This window comes from Alosa sapidissima, chromosome 20 (assembly GCF_018492685.1).
Source record: "Alosa sapidissima isolate fAloSap1 chromosome 20, fAloSap1.pri, whole genome shotgun sequence".
Lineage (NCBI taxonomy): Eukaryota > Metazoa > Chordata > Actinopteri > Clupeiformes > Clupeidae > Alosa > Alosa sapidissima.
In genome coordinates, this window is record NC_055976.1 from 14,165,854 (window position 1) to 14,192,053 (window position 26,200).

Genomic DNA, 26,200 nt, shown 5'->3' on the forward strand with positions numbered 1-26,200 from the left:
GATTAGTAAGATGAGCTAAATCAGAGTTCACTGGATTATGAGAGTTTGAGTATTAATGAGGTCAAGGTTTTGGAAGTCTGGATCGGCGCTCCAATCTTTCATCTCTGTTTGATAAACACACGCGAACTGACTGAAACGAGGCTAAGAGCTTTAACCTTCTCCTCGTTCTGAAGAGCGTTCTGACCTGATCCTTTTACTTTTGATGTTTTCACAAACGCTGTCTGAACTGGATCATAGAATAATATTATTCAAGCATTAATCAACTGTTGGCTAGATAACCCAGCTCAAATAAGATGAGTTATTTAGTTAAGCAGTGGGTTTGTTAGAGAGCTGGCCCTATTTCAGTCCAGCCGACCACAGCCAGGGTGTTTGCAGGTGAAATGCAACCCCTATCTCTCCACTTCAGATCAAATTTGTCAAAAAAGTTGAAGGTGTCCAGACTGTTTCACGTCTAGTTTGAGAGCTTCTGTCAGTCTTATGGGTGCTCGCCCCATTGGCTGTGTGTCGACTGGCCTGCCTGTGCATCTGTGTGAGCGAGAGCTCTTACCTTGACAGTTGTGCAGAGCAGTGGAGCTCACAGAGGGAGACTCTGCGGAGGCAGCCGCTGTGGCGGGAGTGAAGCAGCAGACGTGCTGAATCCAGCACTGGCATCATGGACAGTCAGCAGGTGCCGTCGCACTGATGTCAGTGTGTGGAGAGGGAGTTTTTAGGGGGAATGTTCTGACGAATATCTGGGTCCACCCAGAGAGCCATGTAGAGATCCCATATGGATGTGGGTGCATCAAACATAACATGGTCATTTTAGAATCTAGCCCTGTTGTACAATAAACATCTGAAAGAACAGCTGGTCCAGCAATGATAACGTGGAGTTTTATCACATTGTTTATGAAAGCATTCTTTTATTAGAATGTTGAAAACTTGCCGAGGGGTTTAGACAGCAGCATGTGCCAGATCTGGTCAATATGTGATCTACACTTTACTGCCATCAGTGGTCCCATACAGTATGTTAAAAGTCTATGCTAAAAAGCATTACTCTCATCATGTTCAGTACAATACTGAAAATAAATAAATCTTTGCCTCATGCCTGCAAACACCTCTTAGCTGTTCCAAAATCTCTGGAATCTATGGCCTCTTGGGGCTTATTGCATAATTTGATATTTTACTGTGCTAGATAGCCTCATTGACCTCATGTCTGCTTTTCACTTCCTTATTGTCTGATTCCGAAAAGTAAACAGCAAGCACTTTCTGAAAGCCCCACCCCACTCTGCCTCCACCTCTACCTCTTTCCCCACAGAAAGAGCACGCTCATCTCTGAGGCCCGATACCTCAGAAAGCTAATCGATATGTCGATGGGGCCGACGGATGCTTCTCCTCGACTCCACGAGAGCACATGCAGCGCTGATGCGCCACGCCGCTACAGTGCGTCCACATCGCACACGTCACACACTGTGCTTAGTGCCCCTGACTGTCTGACAGTGAGACATAAATAGAAAATGAATCAAGTAAAACAAAATAACTATAATAATAACAACCATATGATAACGAGGATGATGATGATTGCTATTATTATTATCATTACTATAATTAATATTATTATCATTATTGTTGTTGTTATTGAAATCTCTATTTTTAAGATAACAAAGAACTTCTACAAACTCTATTAGAAAAATGATAATTTCTGAGCCATTCTGCACTGTACAATACTCCCAGCACAAGACTACTCTGTGCTGTATAATACTCCCAGCACAAGGCTACTCTGTGCTGTATAATACTCCCAGCACAAGACTACTCTGTGCTGTATAATACTCCCAGCACAAGGCTACTCTGCGCTGTACAATACACCCAGCACAAGACTACTCTGCACTGTATAATACTCCCAGCACAAGACTACTCTGTGCTGTACGTATTATACTGCCTGGGGCAGCAAAATGGCAAGCAGTGGCCCTGAGCTCATGTAGCTGTCACTCCTTTTCTCTGCCTCACTCCCTCTGACCAATCCGACATGTGGATCGGAACAGCAGGAGCTGCTCAGATTGTCTCTCTGTGTGTGTGTGTGTGTGTGTTTGTGTGTGTGTGTGTGTGTGTGTGTCTGAAGGCTGCAGAATCGTGAGAAAATGCCCAGACACTTTCAGATCTTGGCCTCAGAATCGCTCCCTTGATCTCTTAGGTCAAGGAAGACCAGATGTATCTGAAAGGTCCGAGTTCCTTCAAAACGCTCCGCAGACATAATCTAAAGGTACAACGTAACGGAAGGAGACATCACATAACGCCTCCATCTCTCATTCGAATTCTAATGTGTTTCTCATTCACTGATCTTCTATACTGCGATTGCTTATTGTGTCTTGCAGCAATGTGATCAGCACTCTGCGTTGTAATGCACAGTACATCACTCACACTGTCAGGGGCTGTGTCAGGAAGTGAGTCATGACAGCAAGCACCATAATCCATCCATATATGATTGCAGCACATTATTCACACCTACTTGCCCACGAGTATATTGATGCATCGGGCAGCAATGAAAAACCTCTGTGAGCTCTGTGATGTACATGCGCCGTTGCTCTGGTGATCCCACTAACAGTCTGCTGAGCTGTGCCGGGGCTATTGAAATGATCATGGAAATCCAAGGGCAGCTAGCCTCCCAAACCCACACGGAGTATCCTTGAGTAGCATCCTTGAGTATAGCGAATAGCAGGTGGGAGATGCAGGAGCAAGGAGGACCAGTGATGAGAGAAAGAGGGAGAGAGAGAGAGAGAGAGGAGGGTGAGAAGCCTTTGCTAGATGCTCCATGAGGAGGCCCTAACCCCACCACATGGGTGCTAGAGGGAGCACAGCTACAGTAGCTGGCTGAGAGAAGGGCAAGGGGAGGTGAATTTAACATCAGCCGCAGCCACCATTAGTTGAAGGTCACGGCCTGAGAGTGTGAGAGGGGAGCCTTTAGCTTCTCCAAGCTCTCCTTTATTAATGGAGGGAGGCTCTCAGAGAAAAAAGAAAAAGGAAGAGAAAAAAGATTGTAGAAGGTTGACGGCACCTTCAGTCCACTCCTCTCCTGACATTTTCACACCAACCTCTGTCCCAACTGAGTGTTGCTGAGAGGTGCCTTCTCAAGCCTTTTTGCCGTCCGGATCAGCGCCATTGCATCATTCTATTCTTGGCCACATTTTCTGTACTTTCGAGCGTTACCTGCAAACTGGAGGTGTCTGGAGCTGTGTCAAGACCGAACGCCTCTGTAATTGTATGTGTGAAGGTGTTGTGGCATTTAGACACCCGTGGCATTAAATCACGAGTAAGTACACATTAATGACAACAAACATACAGTGTACGGGTAACCTGCAATGTCATTTGCTGCTCAATAGTGCCTATGGGGAGTTTCTGTTACCGTTTCCCTGCATGGTACATAGTACTTATTGTGTAAGGTGAAGACATACACAATGCTCTTGTATGAAGATGCTTATCTTTCTGTTTATAGTTCTAAGCAGACACTTTTTTACAAAGTAACTTACAATGACATCAATAAACATTACATTAATATTACTGTAAAATAGCATCATATGTCATATGGCCTGGTTATGAGACCATCTCCAAATCAACAAGAATGTGAAAAGTAAATACAGCAGACATTATATATGTATGTGTGTGTGTGTGTGTGTGTGTGTGTGTGTGTGTGTTGTGTGTGAATTAAAAATGGTATTTTTTAATATAATTAACAGAATAATAACCATAAGCATGCTACATGTTACATTTATCACTAATGACAAAGACTGTGGAAAGCGTATTTCGAATAACACACCAAGCAATAGGTCTAGACAGAAAACACATGTCCCCCTCTTGTCAGGATTTCTAATGAGAGGCTTATGCCACAGTCACAGACTGGTTATAAAGTTAACCCAATCTCAGCTAAAGATGTATGTTAACAGAATCAGTGGAATGGTCCTTTTCTAGGATTTATAGGAGCATTGTCCTACATGAATAGTTTAATCAATACTTACATAATTGCCACCCGGGTTAATGATGTTTTATTGTGTTTTAAATATGTTGCTGCGTCTGCGATATGTGTATTTGTGTGCATGCACAAACTCAAAGCACAGTGTGAGCAACAATGGGGACAGCTTTAATCCAGTGTAGGCTTATTGTACTGTACATATAAGACTCTGTAGGCTTATTGTACTGTGTGTGTGTGTGTGTGTGTGTGTGTGTGTGTGTGTGTGTGCGTGTGTGTGATGTGTGTGTGCATGCGTGCGTGTGTGTGTGTTTGTGTGTGTGTGTGTCTGTGTGTTTGATAGACAGATATATCTATCATTTCGATTTCTTCTTCATTCATTTACTGTGACATGCTTACATGCTTGTACTGATGAGATGTTTCCTTGTGAGCCAGTGTTATTTATCTATTTTCTTGAAATGAAAAATCCCAGCCAAGACCGAGACTTCCATCTCCATTGATCTACAATTAGGAGCTATTGTACCAGTGTAATAACATCATCATAGTATCATCAACTGTAAGGTTGATCACCATTTTTTCCAGTGTTAAACATAACACAAACCAAGAAACAGCCAATCATGTTTCCTTACTATGAGGCTTGTCAGTTTCCTTTAATTCTGCTCAATTTTTTCATTTTTAGCATTGCCAAATGTAAAAAAGACATTAAACTTTCACAAACACTTATAAATAATTTTATGTAAATCAAGTAAATACCTTTTCTAAGAAAGTCGTGTTTTGCAGCAATGTTAAATTATATGATTGTTAAATATACTAAAAATATGAAATTGGGCCGTAGCAAGTGGGGTACAACTCAAAAATCAATATTTCTAACCTTATTTCTAACAAAAAGTGCAATAGGACTTCCTACTTGTGAAGTCAGGGCACGTTTATCTACCACCTCCGATTTCTGAGTTGTCTGGAACACAGCAACGTGTTATTAAACGTGGATTAAAGAACATGTAACATTCCACAAGCGGCGCCCCATATAAAATGTGCTTTCAAAGTGGATCATCTGTCAGCTAAGCAATGTTTACAAAAAAAAAAACATATATAAATACATATAATTTGCAGTATAAAATATGAAGGATGAATTTAAAGGTATGCTCTATTTAATGGATTTGACTGTGCTACTATAAGTATATATCTGTATTTATATACTATGCAGATGAAGTGTTTTGTAATTCTCTTGATAACATAACAACATACCAGCATATTTTCATTGCTGGTTTATCTAGCAGTGACAATCTGCTGTATTCATGCATCGTATACACAGAATGTTTGTCCTCCCTGCTTTGCAATCAACACTCCCTTTCCCCAAATTAGCTTGAAACCTCACTGCCTTTGTTGCTGTCAACTCCAGCTTGCTCTAGGTTGAAAGAGATTCACTTTTTGATGTCACCTTGCAGCGCATGTGAGAAATCCTCTTCAGATTGGCACGTCACACTCCAAAGCAAGCCCCAGCCGTGTCAGGTCGATTCCAAAAAAAGAGAGAGACACACACAACATACACATGACACACACACACACACACACACACACACACACACACACACACACACACACACACACACACACACACAGACGCTGATCTGAAGAGAGAGACAGTCACACCTTCATTTTATCTCCCCCTCTTGACTTTATAATCAAAACCGAGACATTTTTGCACTTCAAAGCACTCCTCATGTATTGTCACATATAACCTCCCGAGGCAGTATCACCCCAGTGGTGTTTGTTGCTGTGAGAAATTATTTATCTATATTTATTTTAATACTTGTTTATCCATTATGAAATGCATTAGCGTTGTCGTCCTCTCCTGTAATGTTATGAGTTTAGTTGATGTGATTTTTGACTGGAGATCTAGGAGATCAGGCCACAGGTGTTTTGCAGCTGTGATATTGCCCCGTCTGGTCCACTGATGACCTTTGACCCCGCCATGGAGGGCTCTGGAGATGGAGATGGAGATGGCCCTGGCTGGAATAGCTCGGGGGGTTGTTCAGGTTTCGCTCTCAAAATCAGCGAGGGACACGCTGCTGCTGCCGCCGCTGCTGCCACTGTGAGTCAGTGTGAGTGGAGAACACACACGAGCTCAGCTGGAGGGGAAAAGCTCCAGCTCTCCAGAGCCCCCCCAACACCCCCTCAGCACCCGGCTCTCGCTCCCCAGTGTGCTCAGGTTCTCACGTCGCCGCCTGTGGGTGTGAGCCAATGGCCTTGAGTTTGGCTGGAGGAATACCTTTGGAGGTTTTTCTATGCATCTGTGTGTGTGTGTGTGTGTGTGTGTGTATGTGTGTGTGTGTGTGTGTATGTGTGTGTGTGTGTGTGTGTGTGTGTGTGTGTGTGTGTGTGTGTGTGTGTGAGTGTGTGAATAATTATGATGTCCTGTGCAACATGAGCATTCTCAGGTGGCTACCTCTGCTCTGCCCCATATTTAACATACACAAAGGCAGAGACATGACTTGGTGCACAAGCACAGCTCATGTGTTGATTAGCAGTGGAGCAGCAGAGAGCTGCTGGCTGCCTATTGGAAATGCTGCATCTAATGGGAGGAGTGAGAGAGAAAGAGAGAGAGAGAGAGAGAGAGAGAGAGAGACTGATGGAAGGCAGTCTGTTGATGATCTCGATAGCTAAAAGGTTAAAAGACAAAAAAACAGAGTGATATGTGTATGAGACAGTGTGTGTGCGTGTGTGTGTGAGTGTGTGTGTGTATGTGTCTGTCTGAATGTGACAGTTAAACCGGTTGATAAAAATCCCGGGTGTTTACCGAGAAGCGCATAGCCACCCACCACAGTGCGGTTTCTCGGTGCCTTCGTGCATCGGCTGACATTTTCAAGGACAGAACCCCGCTGCCTCGGCTTTTCAAAGTGTTGTTTTCACTTAATTTCCTGCCTCCCACAATTCCACACAAAAAAATATATATATAAAATTGGGTTCAGTTCTGTGACTTCTACCTCAGCCCAAAAACACCTCTGATATTTTTAGATATCAGGTAGATTAGACTACCTAATGACTAAATTACCACCTGCTGTTTATAGAAAGTGAGGGTTGGGCTGACTTCATCTCAATATTTATATATTTATTTAGTTTGTGCTGTTTTTTTAATGATTGACAAACAGCTAAAAACAATTAGCTGCTTGAGGGAGGTAAACACACAGAGCTCTGAGGACCTTCTCTCTGAGCAGAGTGTTATTAATACCAAACTTACAAGGTGCCATGCTAGAATGGAATTAGGACACAGGTATTAGCTAGCTGTTTCCCTTTTTACCAAGCGTAACGTTTTCGCATCCTGTGCGGTGTGCTATAAGCCTGATAGCTAAACCATTCTGACTCGTGCGATCTTTAAAACGTGCACTCGCGTGGAACAGTTAATCCTCTCCTGTGCGGTACAATAAATAATAATGATCAAGCAACTCACCAGTTGCCCGCTCTGCAATATTTATGACAATGCGACGAGCAGGAGACTGTGGGTAACAGATATTGGCCGGGATAAATAATCATAATTAAAGCCTGGTTGCTGTGCCACCGAGGATTACGGTGCAGATGGAATCTGTTCTGCGTGGAGCCAATCAGAGACGTTTATTCATTTGATTATTTGGAGCCTGAGTGAGGCCCTGGCGCTCCTCATGCTTGTACCCACCAATGGGATTTGATAGACTTACTCCGAGCCCATCAAAGTCAGAAAGCGAGCTGCCTTTTCTCATCAGAGCTTCTTCCTCTTCATTTTTTCACCCTTTTTTTTGGGCACATCTCCAATATTTCAGTCTCTTCAAATGATTACAATTCAGTGAGTATAATGAACTCGCTAAGTCCCTCTCCCACTTTCTTTTCCCACTCTTGTTCTCCCTCCCTCTCGCTCTCTCTCCCCCTATCGCTCTCTCCCTCGTTCTCAGAGAGTATCTAAAATCATTCATAAGCCTGCATTATTTCCCTGCAGGATAAAATTATCAAAAGGAAATAACAATGTGAAACTGAGTGGATTAGATTTGTGCAAGCTCCAGACAAGACATGCCTCCCTGATATTAATGCTGAATGGCCCTCCATTTTATTTACTGCTGGAAATCAGCGTGACAGGGACAAGGCACATCTCCGAGCGTTGGTGCTGGGGAGGGGTTGCAATGCACAGTTTTAAAGGCAATTATGAGGATTATTTCCTCCGTCCCCCCAAAAAAAGAAGCCGACTCTGAACTTCTTTGCACGCCCCAATAATCCATCTTAATTGAATAAGTGTCCATGGACGAAGGGAGGGGAGGGTTTAGAGTGATGGTTGTCGATTGAGACCCCAGAAATGTGTTTGTCCTGTTTACCAAGCTTGGAAGGCCTCAGTGAGCTCTCTTTGGGTTTCCAGCTGTGCTGCATCTCCCCCTGTGAGACCGTACTTTCCATCCACCTCCAAAAGCAATTGTGTGGGGAAAGGGGATGAAGGGCAGGAGCAGATCCATTTGGTTGTTTTTCCTTTTTCCTTTTTTCGTTGTCGTCCTCTAACGGATTGGTGTTGTTGCGGTGCAGATTTGGCACACAACGTTGGGTAATGGCAATGCGCCTTCCAGCCAGGATAGCAACCCCATCACACCCCCACCCCCACCCCCACCCTTGTGATGAAATTAGGTCTGCCCTGAACAGTGCCCTTCAGCCAGACCTTGGGGCCACTGGATCAAGCTCCCCTCCATCCTTAGAAAGTTCAAATGGAACCTGGGTCTATTATGTCTTTTAATAGGAAAGAAATGTCACTATTCATTTTGCCTGGTGATAAGGATCCCTCTGTTTCGTCTGGCTCCTCTGAGCTAAACAGTTTCCTGCCTTGGAGACGACAGTGTGAAATTGCAGACTGTATTTTAACAAACCGACACCCCTTATCTTCGCCCCACTCGCCTTAAAGCGTAGACATTTTGTTATCGTGAATAATTGATAACCAAGTTCCACTTGACTTGTAGCTTTTAATTTAAACTAGGCCATTATCAACTTGTTTCAATTAGGTATCCCCCAAGAAAGAAGGAGATGGGCATATCTTTTTTTAAGTTTAGTTCCACCAATCATATGTATAAATAAACACATGCACATTTGTCACTGGAGGAAATGTGGGTTGGTAAAATGGGTTCAAATATCAGCAACTGAATCAAAGCGACAGACATATGGCCTAGTCCTTTGCATAGCTGGAGGCAATGGCACCTAGACTTAATCAATATTACTAAACTGTTAATCACATTTCACTTTAATGATAGCCCCATTGCCTTGATTCTAAATTCTTCTCCACCAAATTACTTTTCTTGCCCTCCCCACATTTTCCCCGTACGTGACTGCACGTCATGTCCTACTGAGTATTGACGCTCACCGGGTGCCGGTTCAGAGATGCCGGGCTCCGACTCGGAGGGGCTGCTTTTCAAAAGCTGTCCCCAGCGGGGGTAACAGCACACACGTCCAGAGAGTCTGGGGGGAGAGAGAGGGAGAAAAGGAGGGCAGAAGGGGAGGGAGGGAGATTGAGAAAAATAGATGGAAAGGAAGGGACAAAGGGGAGGGGGGGTGAAATAAAGATGAGCTGAAGGGACACAGACAGAGAGAGGGGGAAGAGAGGAGAGACAGAGAGAGAAGAGAGGAGAGACAGAGAGAGGGGGAAGAGAGGAGAGAGAGAGAGAAGAGAGAGAGAGTGAGAGAGAGAGAGAGAGAGAAGAGAGGAGAGAGAGAGAGAAGAGAGGAGAGAGAGAAGAGAGAGTGAGAGAGAGAGAGAGAGTGAGAAGAGAGAGAGAAGAGAGAGTGAGAGAGAGAGAAGGGAGGAGAGAGAGAGGAGAGAGAAGAGAGAGTGAGAGAGAGAGAGAGAGAGAGAGAGAGAGAGAAGAGAGAGTGTGAGAGAGAGAGAAGAGAGAGTGAGAGAGAAGAGAGAGTTCTTCTGTCTGCCCCTAGTAATGCCTAAGCTTTGGCAGGTAGCTGATGTGAAGAGTTCTACTAAGATCCGTCCACTGAGTCTCTAAAAGGGTGTGCCTGACAAACAAACAAACAAACAAACGGCACGACTCACCCTGCGACAGATGATTTCAAAAGCCTGTTTGAATCAGCTGGTTTCATTTGTGCATATAGACAGAACGCAGCCACCTAGCTAGCGTACCAGGAAAGGCAAACATGTTTTCCACGTAAAGCCCTGTCAAACGTGCTACTCACAGTAGTGGGCTTTGATGAATGCTACAAACAGCCCGCTCAGATGAAGACAAATACCGATGTTTTGTGGGGGGGGTGGGGGTCTGGGGGTTTCCGGAGCTTGGCAAACAACAGCATCAGCATAAGAACACAATTCCCCTCATGAAAACAGCAAATTCCAGCTAACAAATTAAAGACGTTCTAGATGAATTTCTATTCCCTCTCTAATCCTTCAGCCCTCCGCCTACTTTATTTTCCATGGACCAATACACAGAAGAATTAAGCTGACACAACAGTGCAAATGTGTTCATTTTATCCATAGTCATCTTTCTTCTTCATGGCAAAAAAATGCACCCAAAAACAAATGCATTGAGACATTTAAAGTCTTCACAGATATATAGTATTTTCAACAAAGAGCTCCACTGCCCCCTGGTGGCCATGCAAGGTTCTTGTTGTCATGTGTTGAGCCCATGTGGCAGATCAGGTAGCTTGGCGTTGTTACCCTCTCTCCCCAGTAGGGGGAATAGGGTGTTGTAATCAGGGGCATTTGTCCATCCACCCGTTTTTGTGTTTGTCCACTCACATGACTTAAAAAGTACTGGTCCACTGTTTTTGTACAAGGCAGTGGGGTCGCCATGTCTCGGTTCTCCTGTCAGAATGCAGATGCTGGAATTTAGTTCACTTTGCTTAATGTGGCATGACAGACTGAGGCCCTGTAGTTACCTGAGGGCCAATATCTAGTGTGTTGAAAGCATTACATTACCCATGACGCCTCAGTGCTGAATATCATCACACTGTGACTTGAGAGACTGCTTGAAAGCATCTACCATGGCATAGATCTCTGAAGTTTGCCTACAAAAAAGAAACAAAACGGCCATCTTTGCCCATATAAGGAGATCCGGGTGTTAATTGAAGCTAACTACTTATGGCAAGTTGCATTGCAAGTTAGCTCTGGGGTAGCAAAAATCTAAGTTTGCCGTCTTTAACGTAGCAAAGATCACAGTACCCACTTGAGGGCAGAGGACAAAAGTGTGTTGAGCAAAACGTCTGCATTTCAGACTTCTTTGTCCCCGCCGTAAGAGTTTAACAGGTGTGATAATTCAAAATCCCCATGTTATTTTCCCATAGGAAAAATCACAAGATACCGGATCTCAAAGATGGCAGCTTTTTTGTAGGCGAACTTCAGAGGTCTATTGTAGAGTAGGCCTTGGAAACTTCTTTACCCCTCAAAACACATTCCATGTGTATGAATGTATGTATGTATGTATGTACTGTATGTAGGAAATTATTGATTTCATTAATTGGGTCTATCTTGATATATATAATATTATTAGTATTTCTTTCATCAAAGAATGTCCTCAGTGTATCAAAAAGTAGTATTATCTCTAAGAGACAGGCATGGACACTGACTCAAACTGACTCCAAACCACTCCATTTTTCAAATCTAAATTAGTTGCTTTTGGAAAGAACATCCCACCCCATTGACATTGAAGGCACAGAAAGATAGAGGGTGGGGAGTGTGAGGGGGATTTTGTTTTTCCAATAACCAAGTACAAGGTACCAAACATGACCACTGGGTGGCAGCATGTTGCTGCTCTAAAGGACGGGTGAGACTTAAAATGAAAAGGAAATGACGCAGCCTACATCCCTATCCTCGTGTGACTAACACGTGAATGATAGGCCCTACTGTATATCACTTCCCCAAAGAGTTCACCGCCATGTCACCGTGCGTCCTTCACAAAAGAACCTGCTGCTTTTCCCCTGTGTGCTGCCGAGTGGCGAGCCGAGAGACGCAGCTCTTAATCCTCTCCACCTGCCCATCAGCGGCCGTGGCAGCAAGGAAAAGCCGAGTAGAGGAAATGAGCAGGCCGGCGCGATAAGGGGATTCGGGCATGTTGAACTCTTTTGTCCTTTTTCCTTTTCTCCTAAAAATATCTCCCAATCGATACCTCTCTATCGTCTCCCAGCACAATGGCAGCGGGGATCAGTGATGGCCACTACAAACTGTGGGTCATTCATTCAACAGCGGATGATGGAAAACAATCCACCACGAGGCTTACAGAGCAAAAAAAGAAGTCTGGAGATTGCAGCCACTCTTGCAAATAGACATGATCCATTGGTTTTGCAAAGAGGGTTTAGAATACCTCTAAGCTGCTTTCAAATGTGCACCTAGAATGATGCTTTCCTCCATCCTCACTGCGTGCTGCCATTCAGTACTCAGGGGTCTGGATGTAACAGGGTTCTCAACACACCACTGACTGCTACCAGTCAAATTTTATCCCAAAATGGCAGTCTTATAGTTTTTCCTACCTATTTTAGGAGCATACCACATGGCCAGTCCACTCTAACAAGGAGCAATTATTGAAGTCCTGCTTTTCAGGGGAAGTGTGTTGTGTAGGCCTACAGTACACTCTTTTAATTATGACCAGGTTGTGTAGTGATTATATAATCAAAAAAGCTTTCAAAAACAAAGACATTCTACCTTGCCTTGCCTTGCCTTTCACAATGAACATCTAACACCTTTGTTTGGTCTGGGAGATGGAAAGACAGCTTTCTGTCGAAGGGATTTGATTGTGAGTGAAGATAGACTGAAGCTCATTGTTCAATTTCACCAGCACAGCACGGACTAATACAAAAGAGATTTGGGTAACACTTTATTTTAAGGTTCACATGTTAGCCACCAATACATACCTAATTAATACCTGTATTAGTGACTTGTAAGGCATGTGTTAGGCAACATTAACCATTTGGTAGGTGTGTATTCACAAATTTCTTGTTCATGACGAATTAGGCCTTTATTATTGATATAATCTTAATAATGACCTTGTAAGCCTTGATCTCTACATACTAATTAGTAGTAAGTACCAAAATAGAATATGCATAACCTACTTGTAAACTGTCTGAATAAATCCCAAATAGTAGGAGAACAGTTGTAGAATAAGCAAGTGTATGGCTCAACCTCATTGCTGCATTTCACTGCCCAGGTTGCTGTATGAAATAGCACTTAATAACTGGGAGATTGGCTCCCATTCTAAAGTGGAAACTGGTTCCTTGGGAGCAAGCACATTATCATCAGTAATACCTCTGCAGAATGTACTTATTAGTCATGATATGTCAAAATATGGTCCCTGTTCTAAAGTAGAAAAAGAAAAGTTAGAAAAGTTCTAAAGTTTGGTACTTACTACTAATTAGTATGTAGAGATCAAGGCTTACAAGGTCATTATTAAGATTAAATCAATAATAAAGGCCTAATTCGTCATGAACAAGAAATTTGTGAATACACACCTAACAAATGGTTAATGTTGCCTAACACATGCCTTACAAGTCACTAATACAGGTATTAATTAGGTATGTATTGGTGGCTAACATGTGAACCTTAAAATAAAGTGTTACCGAGATTTGTTATCAAATAACAATTCTATCACATGAAAGAGAAGCGAGGTCCAGTGATGAGGAACGTGAGTGTAACAGGGGCTATGCAGTTCAGATAGATTGAGAGCATTTGCTCTGTTTTTTTATGGCAATAAAAATCAAGGACTGCTTCAACAGAGGCGAGCTCTAGCTGGAAAGCCTTTTCCTCAAATCCCTGCTGTGCCCTTTCATCTTTTAAGATGTCAAATGCCATTTCTTTTGGTGTGCTCTTCTTAGGGCAGAGGCAAAGAGCCATTTTCATTATTTAAAGATCTCCCTCCTGTGGTCGAGAAACGGTGACGTGGTCCGCATCCATGATATAACCGCCGCGGCGCGTAGCGTAGTGTAGCGTAGTGTAGCGCACTCACTCACCCACCTCCTCTGCCTCGTGGTGACGGAGCGGGAACATCTCATCTGGCCACTGTCACCTTGAGTCTCGTTATCCGCCCGCCGCGCCCACGCGGGCCATTCTCACGCTCCGTCACGTCCAGCTTTCCGCACGGCCGCTCGCCGAAGCCCCGCGCCTCGCAAACTCGGCCCGACAGACGCGCTAAATAACAGCGTGCCGCGCGTTGCCCCTGACGACGGACGCGGAGGGGAAAGGACACGGCGCCGGGGTCACTGCACTCTCGCGGCACCTGCCCCCTCTCGGTTGCTCACTGTGCGTGCACTTGGCATTGTACCCAGGCCCAATGGGTCCTGCTTACATAAACCAGGCACACATGGTAGAGAGTGTGTAACCAACATATGGCACCATCCAGCCAAAGTTAAGTCAACAAAAGGGTTCTTTGCGTAATAAATTCAAGCTAAGACTAGAAGCATTACATAAACACACAGCATCATTGGGTGGGTCTTTCTTCATGGTGTGACTCCAGTTTGTTTCAGTCCTCCCCAAAAGGGATGAAAGCTGTGACTTATAGATATGAGTAACAAATCCCTGTATCAAAAGCAGACGCATATTTAGCATTGCGTAAGAGGAGCCCTGAGCTCAGCTCCCATTCGTGTGCAACGGTGTACAAAAAAAAAGTAATTTATTGCACAGTCTGCATAAAAGTCCTAAGATAGAAGTCCTGTATAGAAGTCAAATCTGCGTCATGGAATCTGGCAATGAATGACTCTAGCTTAGAGCAGAGACTACAGTATGTAAGCTTCTGCAGGGAGGGAAATTAGCGATGTGTAACTGTATGTCACACTTTATTTGTCAAGCATTAGTCATTTTTTCTCCTTTTTGTCATTATAACAGTGTCGTCATCAGCTTTCTGCTGAGATTTATGTCCTGTAAAGCAGAGGAAATCTAGACAGGGAGTAGAACGATTTCACAGCCAAAAGGTTTTTTTTCCTGAGACAATTGTTTCTATATACAGTAAATATTGCCTAAATCGAAATGTTCTATCTGCACTGTAAGTTCACTATTGATTTTTCTTTCTCACCAATGGGTAGCAATTGCTCTTTGGTGATGACAATCTGCAATAGCTTTCTGCAATCTTTGACCATCAGAACATGACAAGTGAAGGTCAAGGGATCTACAGTACTGCAACACTCTCACCAGTGGAGACCTCTTATCCTTAAGTGACGGTGACAGCATCCTGTAAAATTACCATTTTGTCCTCTTTGGTCACAAGTGCCAATGAATGTGAAGGGGACAACTAACCGCTAAGCCTCATGCAGACAGTATTCCTCTCTCTCTCTCCCTCCCCTGTGATCATGCTTCTCTCAGTCATCAGAAGGAGGCAGAGCAGAGAGGGCTCTCCACACACTAAGCACAGAGCTATAACTAGACGCATCTGGCCCTCTGGAGGTGAAGGAAGGGAAATCTATAGGCTTCTCTGTGTCCTTGGCTCGGAAAGGCTTAGAGAGCTTCCGGCACCATCCATCCAGAGACAACATCCCTTCTTCTGCCACCCTTCACCACGGCAACGTTTTTTTTTTTTTACCCCCAGCCAGCTAATACACACATGCAGAGACAGCAGCACACACACCAAGTCCAGTCATGATCCAATTTCCAATGTCATTACAGCCTCAGCCGTTTGGACCCATTCAGAGGGCACAGTAATGGCAATGGTGATTAAGCTGGAGGTGCAGATACAGGATGGGAGATTTCAGTCTCTCGTGACTTACACCTACAGCACCAAGACCAGCCTGGGCGACTGAAGAGATACACAGAAGAAAACACAGGTTGAGCACAGAAAGAGTTGTTGATTTATGGATACACATATACATCTATGCACACACACACACACACACACACACAAACAGGGGTTAAAAATGCAATGTAAAAATTAAATCCATTCTTTCAAAATTTGTTCACACTCATTCACGTTAGTCATAGATTTGAGCCTTTGGTGATATGAGACCATAAATCCATAAATGCTTCAGCGAATTAACTGAATATTCTCATACTTTGCCAACATGCGCCTTATGTTCTCACTGAGACATCACAGAGCTGACGTCTTAACTCCTCAAGACTTAACTCCACATTTCCAAACTGCTCCGTGTAATGAAGATGTATAGAGAGGTCCTTCATGTGGGAAATGCTGTCAGCAGTCAGCCTCTAATTAGCATCTTTGTTGTGCATGATGATGAAAAAGCATATTCATCATGAGCCATAGATTTATTTAAATGGCACCGGCAACATGTTGCTGTGGATGGCATAAGCCCATCCATGCAGTCAGACGATGTGCAGTCCTCTAGAGATTTTTAGTGAAATGAGGTTGTTTTTGAGGATGTTGTTTTTTGTCCGAGGCCGATTACTCACACGTGTCCCAGACAAGAGTTGTGTGCGTACATGTATTGTAAATATGACAGTGCTGATGCCGAGGGAGTGGTAGACAACACAGAGATGAGTGGTGACGTAACTCGAGAAGACACTTGCGATACGAAAACAACAACAACAAAACAATAACAAAGACAAAAGCTTTTTAGAGCTCCACTTTGAATCCAGGAATATCAATATTAAATAGACTGGACTTGATAGTCGTGCTAGAAACGGCATTGTCCTCTCACTGTATATGAAGGGTGGGAAATCAGAAAGAATGAGACTGGTTGCATAACGAGGTCTTAATGAGCTTTAACGAGCTCTGACGAGCTCTGACAAGTATTAACGAGCACACACACACACACACACACAAAGCTTACCTTCTCCCCTCGCCTGTGGGGTCAGAGACACAGAGCCGCCTGCTGCCGCACTTGGCTCCTGGGGGGATTTGGACTCAGGCATTTACATGCGGCTTGCATCACTTACTATCCCAATGGGCTCAGTACCCCCCCCCCCCCCCCCCCCCCCCCCCCACACACACACACACACACACACCACCCCCGTACCCCAACACACACACCCACACATAGACACACACACACACACACACACACAGACACACACACCACCGACCTCCCCTCACCATCATCAGAGTGAACACATGTCGCAATATTATACAGCAGTATTTAATTACAGCTTATTACATCAGCCATTAGTTGAGGTTCAGAGTCTCCGTCTCGTTTGCTGATTTTCTGCCTTTTTATGGACTGTCGAGTGATTTTGTCACATCAAAGTATAACATGGTAGATGCAATGGTAGAACCCCATAATCCAACACATACAGTGTGTGAGCATAACAGAAGTGTCCCAGAAGCAAAGAAGAAAACATAGAAGAAGAAGAAGTCTGGTTATATACACCAGAAGCATCAATGCAGAAAACCTGCCTACCTACAAAATACAGTGCTATAAGAACTTAGTAGTCTTAGTGATCTTACTCGCTAAGCACAGGGGATCTCTCAGGTACTGTGTCATTACAACACAACTACCCAGGTCAAACGGTACATACTGTCTTTGATACAGGTCAAACTCAGCATGAAACAATCACATTCTGAACACCCCCACACCATGTCCCTGAACACACACACACACACACACACACACACACACACACACATACACTCATTAAACCTAAATTGATTACATATACACTGCATACCGTATTTGCTTAAGAGATATTCTATGACATGAGTGATTATATGACCTGGGGTGTGTATATAATAATGCAACAATTACATTAAGTCATGAGGTTCACAGAGGTTTTGTCACAACAGAGTACAACAGAAAAAAAAAAAAAAAAAAAAAAAAAAAACCTGCTTGTCCTGCTTTCCAAAAACAAAACTAGGACAAGACAAGCTTAGATGAGTTTCAGCACTCCAGGAGCCTTTACACAATGCATTACATTTGATTAATTTGTAAGGGAAGACAGAAAAATAACTACAAGGGCAGACATCCGACATCAATTCATCTCCCCTGCTGACTGTCCCCTGTAACATAATTTATGTGCAAAGCCTACAAGGGAAGTTAATATTCTTCTTAAAATTACACAGAAAAGCTGTGGCCATTTACATAACGTTGCCCTTGTCATCAATAAATAATAAAGACAATGACAATAAAATGGCCGACTGATGTTCAGTAGCCTACTAACGTCTTATTTTGAGGATTTAGTGTAGCTTCCATTATCATCTTTATGAAATGGTTGCCGAGCGACGATCTGTTGAGTGATGATAGGCCCGGAGACGATGCAAAGGTAAGCTTATGTGCAGTAATATCCTGTTCCCATTTATACTGAAGTCAGTGTGGGGGGCTGTACTCAGCCCAGAGGAAAGAACTGTGATACATTTTAGTTGGAGGGTGTCGAGGGTACACAAACACATATACACACGCACACAAACACATACACACACACACTTTTTGGGGTGTGCAAGGTACACATACACACACACACACACACACGTTGAGTGCCTGACAGGGTTGTAAATTGATGTGACATAAAAATTAATGTGTTTCTCTCTTTTTTCTCCTATGACTATTAAATGAGAACCCACTCTGGATCTCTGATGTTTTTTGTGCTGCTGGGTACAGGGTGGGTATATATAAGTCAGGTCGGGAGGTAACGGGATACTCAAATGCCTTCTAATACTTATGCACAGCTGTGCATACTACTGGTATCTCTGACATGCATTCAGCATAATATAGAAGAAATGTAAAGAATAGTCTTCTAATAGTTAAACCATTTAAATATATGATCTGTTTTATGTACAGAATATATAGGCTACTGAGGGTAGCCGCTGAAGGGGTCAAATAACGTTTGAAATTAGACAATATAGTGGTCTGAACTATGGGCACAACTGAAATGCTAGCTGATTTGTAATTATGACCTAAAAATACAGGATAATTGCTCCATAGCTTAAGTTGGCCTCATATTTATCATGACATACAGAAGCATGGTGGAGCTAGGCTGGCAACAGGGAGAGACCACATACACAGTAAAAACCAGTCATCCAAGTATGACCCCTTTTAAAAACCCACCACGGTTACATACAGCAATGTGTCTGTAACTCTGCATAGGGCAAATATTGGCAAAAATGCTGTATTCTACGTCTTACAAAAGCAAGTGTCTTGGTCATTTTTTTTTTAGCCACAGCTATATGGGCATATATAATTATAAAGTGATTATTCCTTGTGTAATTCCCCCATGGTCTGAGACTTAGGATCATTAAGAGCCACAAAGAACAAGAGTGGATTTACATGTACTTAATGTCTAAGTCAAGAGCGTGTTTGATGTCAGTGTGTACTTGTCCATATTTAAAACATAAACACACAGAGGGGAAACTAAATGAAACATAAATAAAAAAAAAAACAATTTAATTTAATTAGAATTAAAATCATTGATCATTGGTGTTGAAAATCTAACACAGACAAGACATGAGATGTCACTATTCATGTCAATTAATTACACATTAATTACATATTAATTAAGTGATATGAATCTAGACCGACTCGAATTAATTCAGCGAGTAGGTTTTTCTTGAACTGATCTTTTGTGAACATTTTTAGTATATGACTGATGCATAGCAAACCTGACAGTCATTGTGTGTGAATGCAACCTGACCTTGAGTTAGGACTATTGAGTGAGAATGGCAACCTCATCATAAAGTGTCATCACACTCATTTCCATCTGACATGTCCGTGACCCGGCTCCCCATATGCAAGCATACAACCTTTCAGCATTTGTGCATTGTGCACTGCACGAGCAAGTAAACCACCAAACTGCATCTCTATTCACCAAACTTCAAAGTCACAATATTCTGTTCCATTCTCAGGGCTTTGAACCCATTAGTGCTATTTTGACAGGCATCGCTTGCGTTTCTCACCCAGTTGTGACACACACACACACACACCCACAGACACCACACACACACTTTGTTTCTGTGGAGTAAATTATCACACAGTCACTGCCCTGTGGGTTTGTATATACTGTTCATTTATTTATCTGTAAATTATCATGTTAAATAGACTCTAGCGCAGATACTACGTAATGTTCCAAATGAACAAACAAACGAAAAAATTAAATACAAAGTTTCAAAATTGTGTCTCTGGCTGTGCTTATTAAACTTTAGTGATCCAATAATAGAAATATATATTAATATATTTTAATGTTTTTTTTCTTCATCTTCTGGTTTGTGTTGTTTTTAAAGTACTCTCTGGAAATTCCTTTTCTTAGCGTAAGCTTCTGTGAATCAACAAGGACTTTACCGCAGAGTTTAACCATATGGAACGGTCAAAAACAAAGCCATATACAATACTGACAGGAGCCATTAAGAGAATATTACAACAGTTTGTAGACTGAGCAAAATGTATTTTGGGATCAGTAGTTCAGACCTCACCTTAGAAATTGATGGCCGGATGTTTGTGTACATGTTACTGTACCAAAACCAGGGACAACAGAAAAACAAATTTGGCTTCGGCGGTTATACTTCATGAAAGTTTATAAAATTCACTCTTTTCTTGCTTTAAAGAAAATACCCTGTAAAGAGCATTTGAAACAGTGTGTCTGTGTGTGTGTGTGTGTGTGTGTGTGTGTGTGTGTGTGTGTGTGTGTGTGTGTGCGTGTGTGTGTGTGTTCCCAAGCAATTGAGTTGTTCCCTGATCCATGGACAGCACAGCACAGCACAACCCACGAGCCATACTCCTCAAATGACGGTCCATCAGCATGCAGAAATGAACTCACACCAAAAAATATGGGAAATCTTACAGAGATGGAACAGAGGAAACCATCAAAAAACTTAAACCAGCTAGCCCATCGCTGTCTCACAAAGAAAAGCCAACAAAAAAAAAACAGACAGACAAATGAACAAAATTGCAAAAAGAGCATATCACTTGTGAGGAAGCAGGGAAGGATGACTAAGGGATTCTGCTGCCTATCTGGATCATTCTTCTAAGGGCCACTGTCCAGAGCCCCCATAGTGGAAGATTGGAAATTATATAGCACTTTTTTATTAATGTTCTTAGGTTGGGGCTAATGCCCCTCTGTCAAGCGTGTGTGGCGATTGTATTTTTACGTGTGCACATGTGTCTGGGTGTGTGTTCTGTTAATTCTGTTAAGTGTACGTATTTGTCAGAGATGATGATTGATCATTACTTCCATACTGTCAACATTCCCTCTGTAGAGCCAAGAAGCAAAAAAAAAAAAAAAAACATGATAAATAATAATAACAATAATAATAATAATAATAACAGTAGTAAGAATAATTACAACACATTCACATAAAATGGCAGGGTAAGGGGTAAGCTCACAGATTCCAGTGGATAGTCAGCATGTGAGTTGTGGCTATCGTGGCAGCCATGATGTCAGTTACAGTGGTACAGTAGTTCTCTGATGCGTCTGTGTGTCAGCTGATGTATCTGATAGTCCTTCACACAGAGTGCGCATCCGTCATCCGCACTTTGAGTTTCTTTTTCTTTATCAGTCACACACAGAAGAAAAATGACAAAAAGAAAAACAACAAAAATAGCATCTGATGTACGACAGTGCTTCTCAGAAATTCAGGGAAAGAAAAAAAAAATGGTGGTCCATCTAAAATAGTTCCTTTGGGGATTTTTTTTCCTCTTTTTGCTATTTTTTGAAGGGTGCTAACCTACTGAGATTTTGCCAGAAGGGCGTCTGGTTCCTTCTGGCCTGCGGGAACTCAAACACCTCTGATTGTGCCATGTTGTCTGAGAACATGAACTGTCCTTGAGGCAGAGGGTCCTGGGGGGAGGGGGTACCGGGGGGCACATACCTGTTTTGGCTTACAGCTGAAGGATGAAGGGTGGCATAGTAAGAGTGCCACAGGGGTGGGGGAAGAAGAGGATAAGGAGGGAGAGGAGGAAGAGGAGGAGGTGGAGGGGGAGGAGGAGAAGGAGAAGGAAGGGGAGGAGGAGGAACAGGAGGAGGCAAATAGGAGGAAGAAGAGGGGGAGAAGGAGGAAGAGGAGGAGGTGGAGGGGGAGGAGGAGGAGGAGGAAGTGGAGGAAGAGGGGGTAATAAAAGAATAAAATTGTCACTATGTGAGCACAGAAAAGGCATGTAGCACACTACTAAACATCTACACATGCGATTACATTCACACAACAGACATATACTGTACTTTATACATGTAAACATATTAATCCACTATAGGACAGAAATGAGGAAAAAGGAGAACAGAAATTAGCAAATAAGGATATTAATTTAGCGCTACAATACTTATTAACTGTTTATTTTTCATAAAATGCTTAGTTATGCACTGCACAACCAATATCAACTAAAACAATTGATATTTGTCGATGAAAAACTTGGAAGTTGCCATGGCATCTTGGAATACAGAGTGTTCTCATTGCATTGAGAGAAAGACAGGGGGTAGGGGGGCTTACAGACATATATGACATGGCTGTATTTACACAAACAACTAAGTATTTGCTTTTGCCTTGCCTGCTTATTAGAACAACGTGGACACTGGAAAAGAGCTTGGCTGAGGAAAAAAAATGTTGTGCCAGTCCTTTTAAATGAAGAGTCTGTTTTGTTAGGTCTCCATTTTTCAAAGCAGTTGCCATGGCATCTTGGATAAAAAAATGAACGCTACGGTAGAACTCTAATGAATATACCTTAATCATTTTCATACCATGTCCATATAATAAGGCCCTCTTTTTCAAGATGATATCTATAAATGAATCTGAAAATTCAAGAAAATACTTCACCTTGTGTCAGTGAAGTAGAAGGATTTCAAACACCAAGTGAAAACATGACAGCAAAAAATCATTCTCCCCTAGCATATGACAAGAGATCATTCCATAAAAAAGTTGTCCATGCTTTACTTCCAAATGACAGGGCAAGCAAGATATACAGATATAAAGTTAACTGTCATAGCATTTTACATAATCTTTGGTAAATTACGGCAACTTTTTTTTGGCATGCGGGGGGTGTATTCTCTGTCTTTTCATTGGTGTTTAATTGTTTTAAACTGCTTGAGTTTTTGCAGGCTTGTGATTGAAATAAATGCATTTGTCAAAAAAAAAGACTTATTGAGTGAATGCTCTTCGGAGGCTGCAGTGCAAGGCTTGGCTCTAAGTCCGCACCATACACTCTTTAATTGCATCGACTTTTTTATTAAATTAAAGCAATTCCCACTAGGTATAGAACAGAGCAGAGCGATATGACGTTTAGCTCTAGTAAGTATTGCTGCCTGGCTTTGTTTCGTTCGTTGAATGCAGTGCAATTGCAATAGCAGCACCAACGCTTTAGAGATTCTGCTATCAGTGCAGTCTGTATTTGATACGCTAGCATAAAAAAGCTTTGTCTTGGTTAAAGCAGCAAGTAGGAACTTCATCCTACATTAAAAAGATAGCCACATAATCTAGTTGAGGGAAAAGTATGCCGCTTTGGAAAGCGTGAGATTGGGCTCCAAAAACAGCAATGATAAGACAGTTGAGGTTGGGGTAAATTAAAGAAATTGAAATCACCTGCTAGCGCTTTGTTGCCTCACCTTTCTGTTTAGTCACTTTTCGCACAGTCATGGCCGCCTGCCGCTTCTGGTACTCTGAGATTTCAAAACCTACCAAACGACACAGATTGGGACAATAAAAGGAAAGGATTAAGGCTAGTGGAAGTGTCGGTGTATGAAACTGTTTTTGTGTTTTGGTGCACAATGTGAAAATGGAGAAAGAGCAACAGGATCCTGTCCTCCCCTGATTTCCCCACTGTTTTCTGCGTGACTAATTTGTAGCTCCAAATAAAGTAAACAAGAGCACCTCCTGCCACTTCGCTGAGCTGCCGCTGCTAAGAAGGCTCTGGGAAAAACCCGTCCCTGAATAATTGAAGACGTTTCGCTCCAAACATGGATGCTGAGGAAGTGAGGAGCGAGGACTGGGGGGGATAGGGAGCTGGGTTTAAAGGTGGCGCTTTTCTCACCGATTTTCTCGTCCTCTTGCACCATCTTGCGCTCCTCGTGGAAAGCCCTAAGCCAGCGTATCTTCTCCTCCAGCTTCTTGGCCATGAAGACACAGATCTCCTCCGTGTCCTTGCTGTGCAGCTTGAAGGCGTGCTTGACGCTCACGTTGAAGTCGTCGTCGCGGCCGTCGACGACGTCCCGGACGTCGTAGCGATCCATGTCGATGCGGCCCTTATAGTAGAGGAGGTCCCGACGTATCAGATCCTAACAGATGCGTGGTGTTAGTGATGGTTTGTAACAAAACAATAATAAATTGTAGTGTGAAAGGGAAACATTTAGAACAACTGCAAGAAAGGTGAATCCAAGACCCAAAGATAAAACATATATGGTTATTGAAGCGGTGAACAGTAAGTGATGTGCATTGATAAATCCATATGAGTTTCAGCTTGTTTTAGTCGATACCATAGGAGACTGGTCATTGACTAAATGGCCTCTCTAACCTTTGGTTCTTTTAGTATGCAAAGTTAAATGAATAATAAGAAAGAATAACTAGGTGACATTTCAGAGTAATTTTTGGCAGTGGAGAACGGTTATTTTTTATCAAAAAAAGAGGAATCACATTAGTGAAGAAGAAATGTAATAAAGAAGATATTTATCTCCTCTAGATCATGAAATTTATCATCAAATTAGCATTTACATTTAGTTTTCTGTTAAAAATGAAGGAGAGCTACAAAAATGCCCATGCATGTATACTTGGGTATATCAACGGTGACAGACGATGCCTACAGATGATGTCTCCTTTGGGGATGTGAGGGAATGTGGGGCGCTGTGGAGGCTACCTCAGTATCCAAGCTTCAGTCAAATTTCCCCTTCCACACACACGCGCACACACACACACACACACACACACACACACATCCACACACACAGACACACAGACACACACACACACATACATTCACACACACAGACACAGACACACGCACACACACACACACAGACACACACACACACACATACATTCACACACACAGACACACACACACACACACACACACACACACAGGCAGCCCCTTGCTCTCCCTGTAGCTGAGAGCAGAGTTCTTATGTAAGGGGATCCATCTGCTAGGGGAACAGAATGTTTGATAGCGACTATGGCACACAGGCCCTGCTCTGCTCTGCTCTGATGCTCCGAATCGGAATTCTGTGCCGTGAACAACAGCACAGAAATAAAAAAGGGAGAAAAAAGAGACACAATAGGACAAAACAGCATGGCAGAGCAGAGATGGAGGGAGGAGAGGGGGGCAGAACAGAGATGGAGGGAAGAGGAGGGGGGGGGGGGGGTTGGTGCTAAGGTATATGGGGGGGTGCTTACACTGTGTGCTACACTTGGCATTCTCCTCTCATTCGCACAGAGCCACAGTTTGCACAGATAGCGTGAAAAACCCATTAGAGCTGGAACCCCGTCGCTGCAGTCACCACGCTTCTGACTGAGCTAATCAACCGGTTTTGATGGCGGAGTGTTTTTCCAAAGTCAAACGCTGAATAATTACACAAAGGACGTTTACGGTGTCACGTCGGCAACAATAGGAAGTGCATAATGGAAAAGGGGAGGCATATCTGCAGTTCACTTCTCAACACCCCCCCCCCCCCCCCCCCCCCCCTCCTGATTGCCAATAAACCACCATGTGCCAGGACACTAATCAAGCATAGGATCAGTAGTAGCAATACAAGGAGTGAAGTGGAGAGAAAACCGCATTTGACTAGTGATGATAGCAACAAGCTCTTAGCCTCAAAAACACCTCTAAGCCTCGAGTTTTTGACGGCGGGCGAACATTGAGTCCGCTCGCGGAGCGCTGCTCCTCCGCACACCCTTCCCTCTCCCACCCAGCCTGAGCTCAGCGCAGCATCCGGGACGGAAGCGATCCCCCAGAACAGGAAAAGGGGGATGAGACTTCAGACGGAGATGTAGCCGCGAGGCTGGAAGCACACAGCCGACTGCGTCTCCAAATAATGCGCGGAGAAGAAAAAAAAAAAAAAGGAGAAAAGAAACACGGCAGAACGGAAAGGCTTTGCGATACATAATTAACCATGTCCCCAGGACACGTCCAACGCCAGTGCAATGGTAATGTTACAGGAAAGACGTGTTTCTTTTTGCTCGGATCGTGGTAGGCACGGCCGTCCACAGAGACCAGGAACAAGCTACGCGGTGAAGATATTTACACACAGGCTAAATCACTGTCACATCAAGCATACGCACTTTTGAAAAACACAGCTAATTGAAGCGCATGTATTGTAAGTTAGTATTCCTTGAGTTAAAATCAAAGTCCTGCTGACTTTAATGCAACATTTATTGTGACTTTTTCACATGCTTATATAATAGCCTCACAGGGCTGTATTCAGCAGGCTATGGTGGTCGTCATGGCACTGAAAGCAAAGTGTATACAGTATGGAGTTTATAATTTATTACC

The 26,200-nt window shown here is 43.1% G+C and overlaps 1 protein-coding gene across 4 annotated transcripts in view; it reads right to left on the reverse strand.

Annotated features, from left to right (window-relative positions):
• Nucleotides 1-16,929: 16,929 nt before the first annotated feature.
• Nucleotides 16,930-26,200, reverse strand: part of LOC121694435 — a 51,295-nt gene continuing 42,024 nt past the window's right edge. For 2 of the 4 annotated variants that reach the window (XM_042074602.1, XM_042074603.1), the window contains 3 exons: nt 23,750-23,993; nt 23,325-23,393; nt 16,930-21,619 (listed from right to left, as the gene is read on the reverse strand). In XM_042074602.1, the coding sequence (XP_041930536.1) occupies nt 21,438-21,619; nt 23,325-23,393; nt 23,750-23,993 (495 nt within the window). In that variant the 3' untranslated portion in view covers nt 16,930-21,437. Of the gene's footprint in view, nt 22,515-23,324; nt 23,394-23,749; nt 23,994-26,200 lie in introns of all 4 variants that reach the window. The other 2 variants (XM_042074604.1, XM_042074601.1) reach the window with 1 other exon arrangement.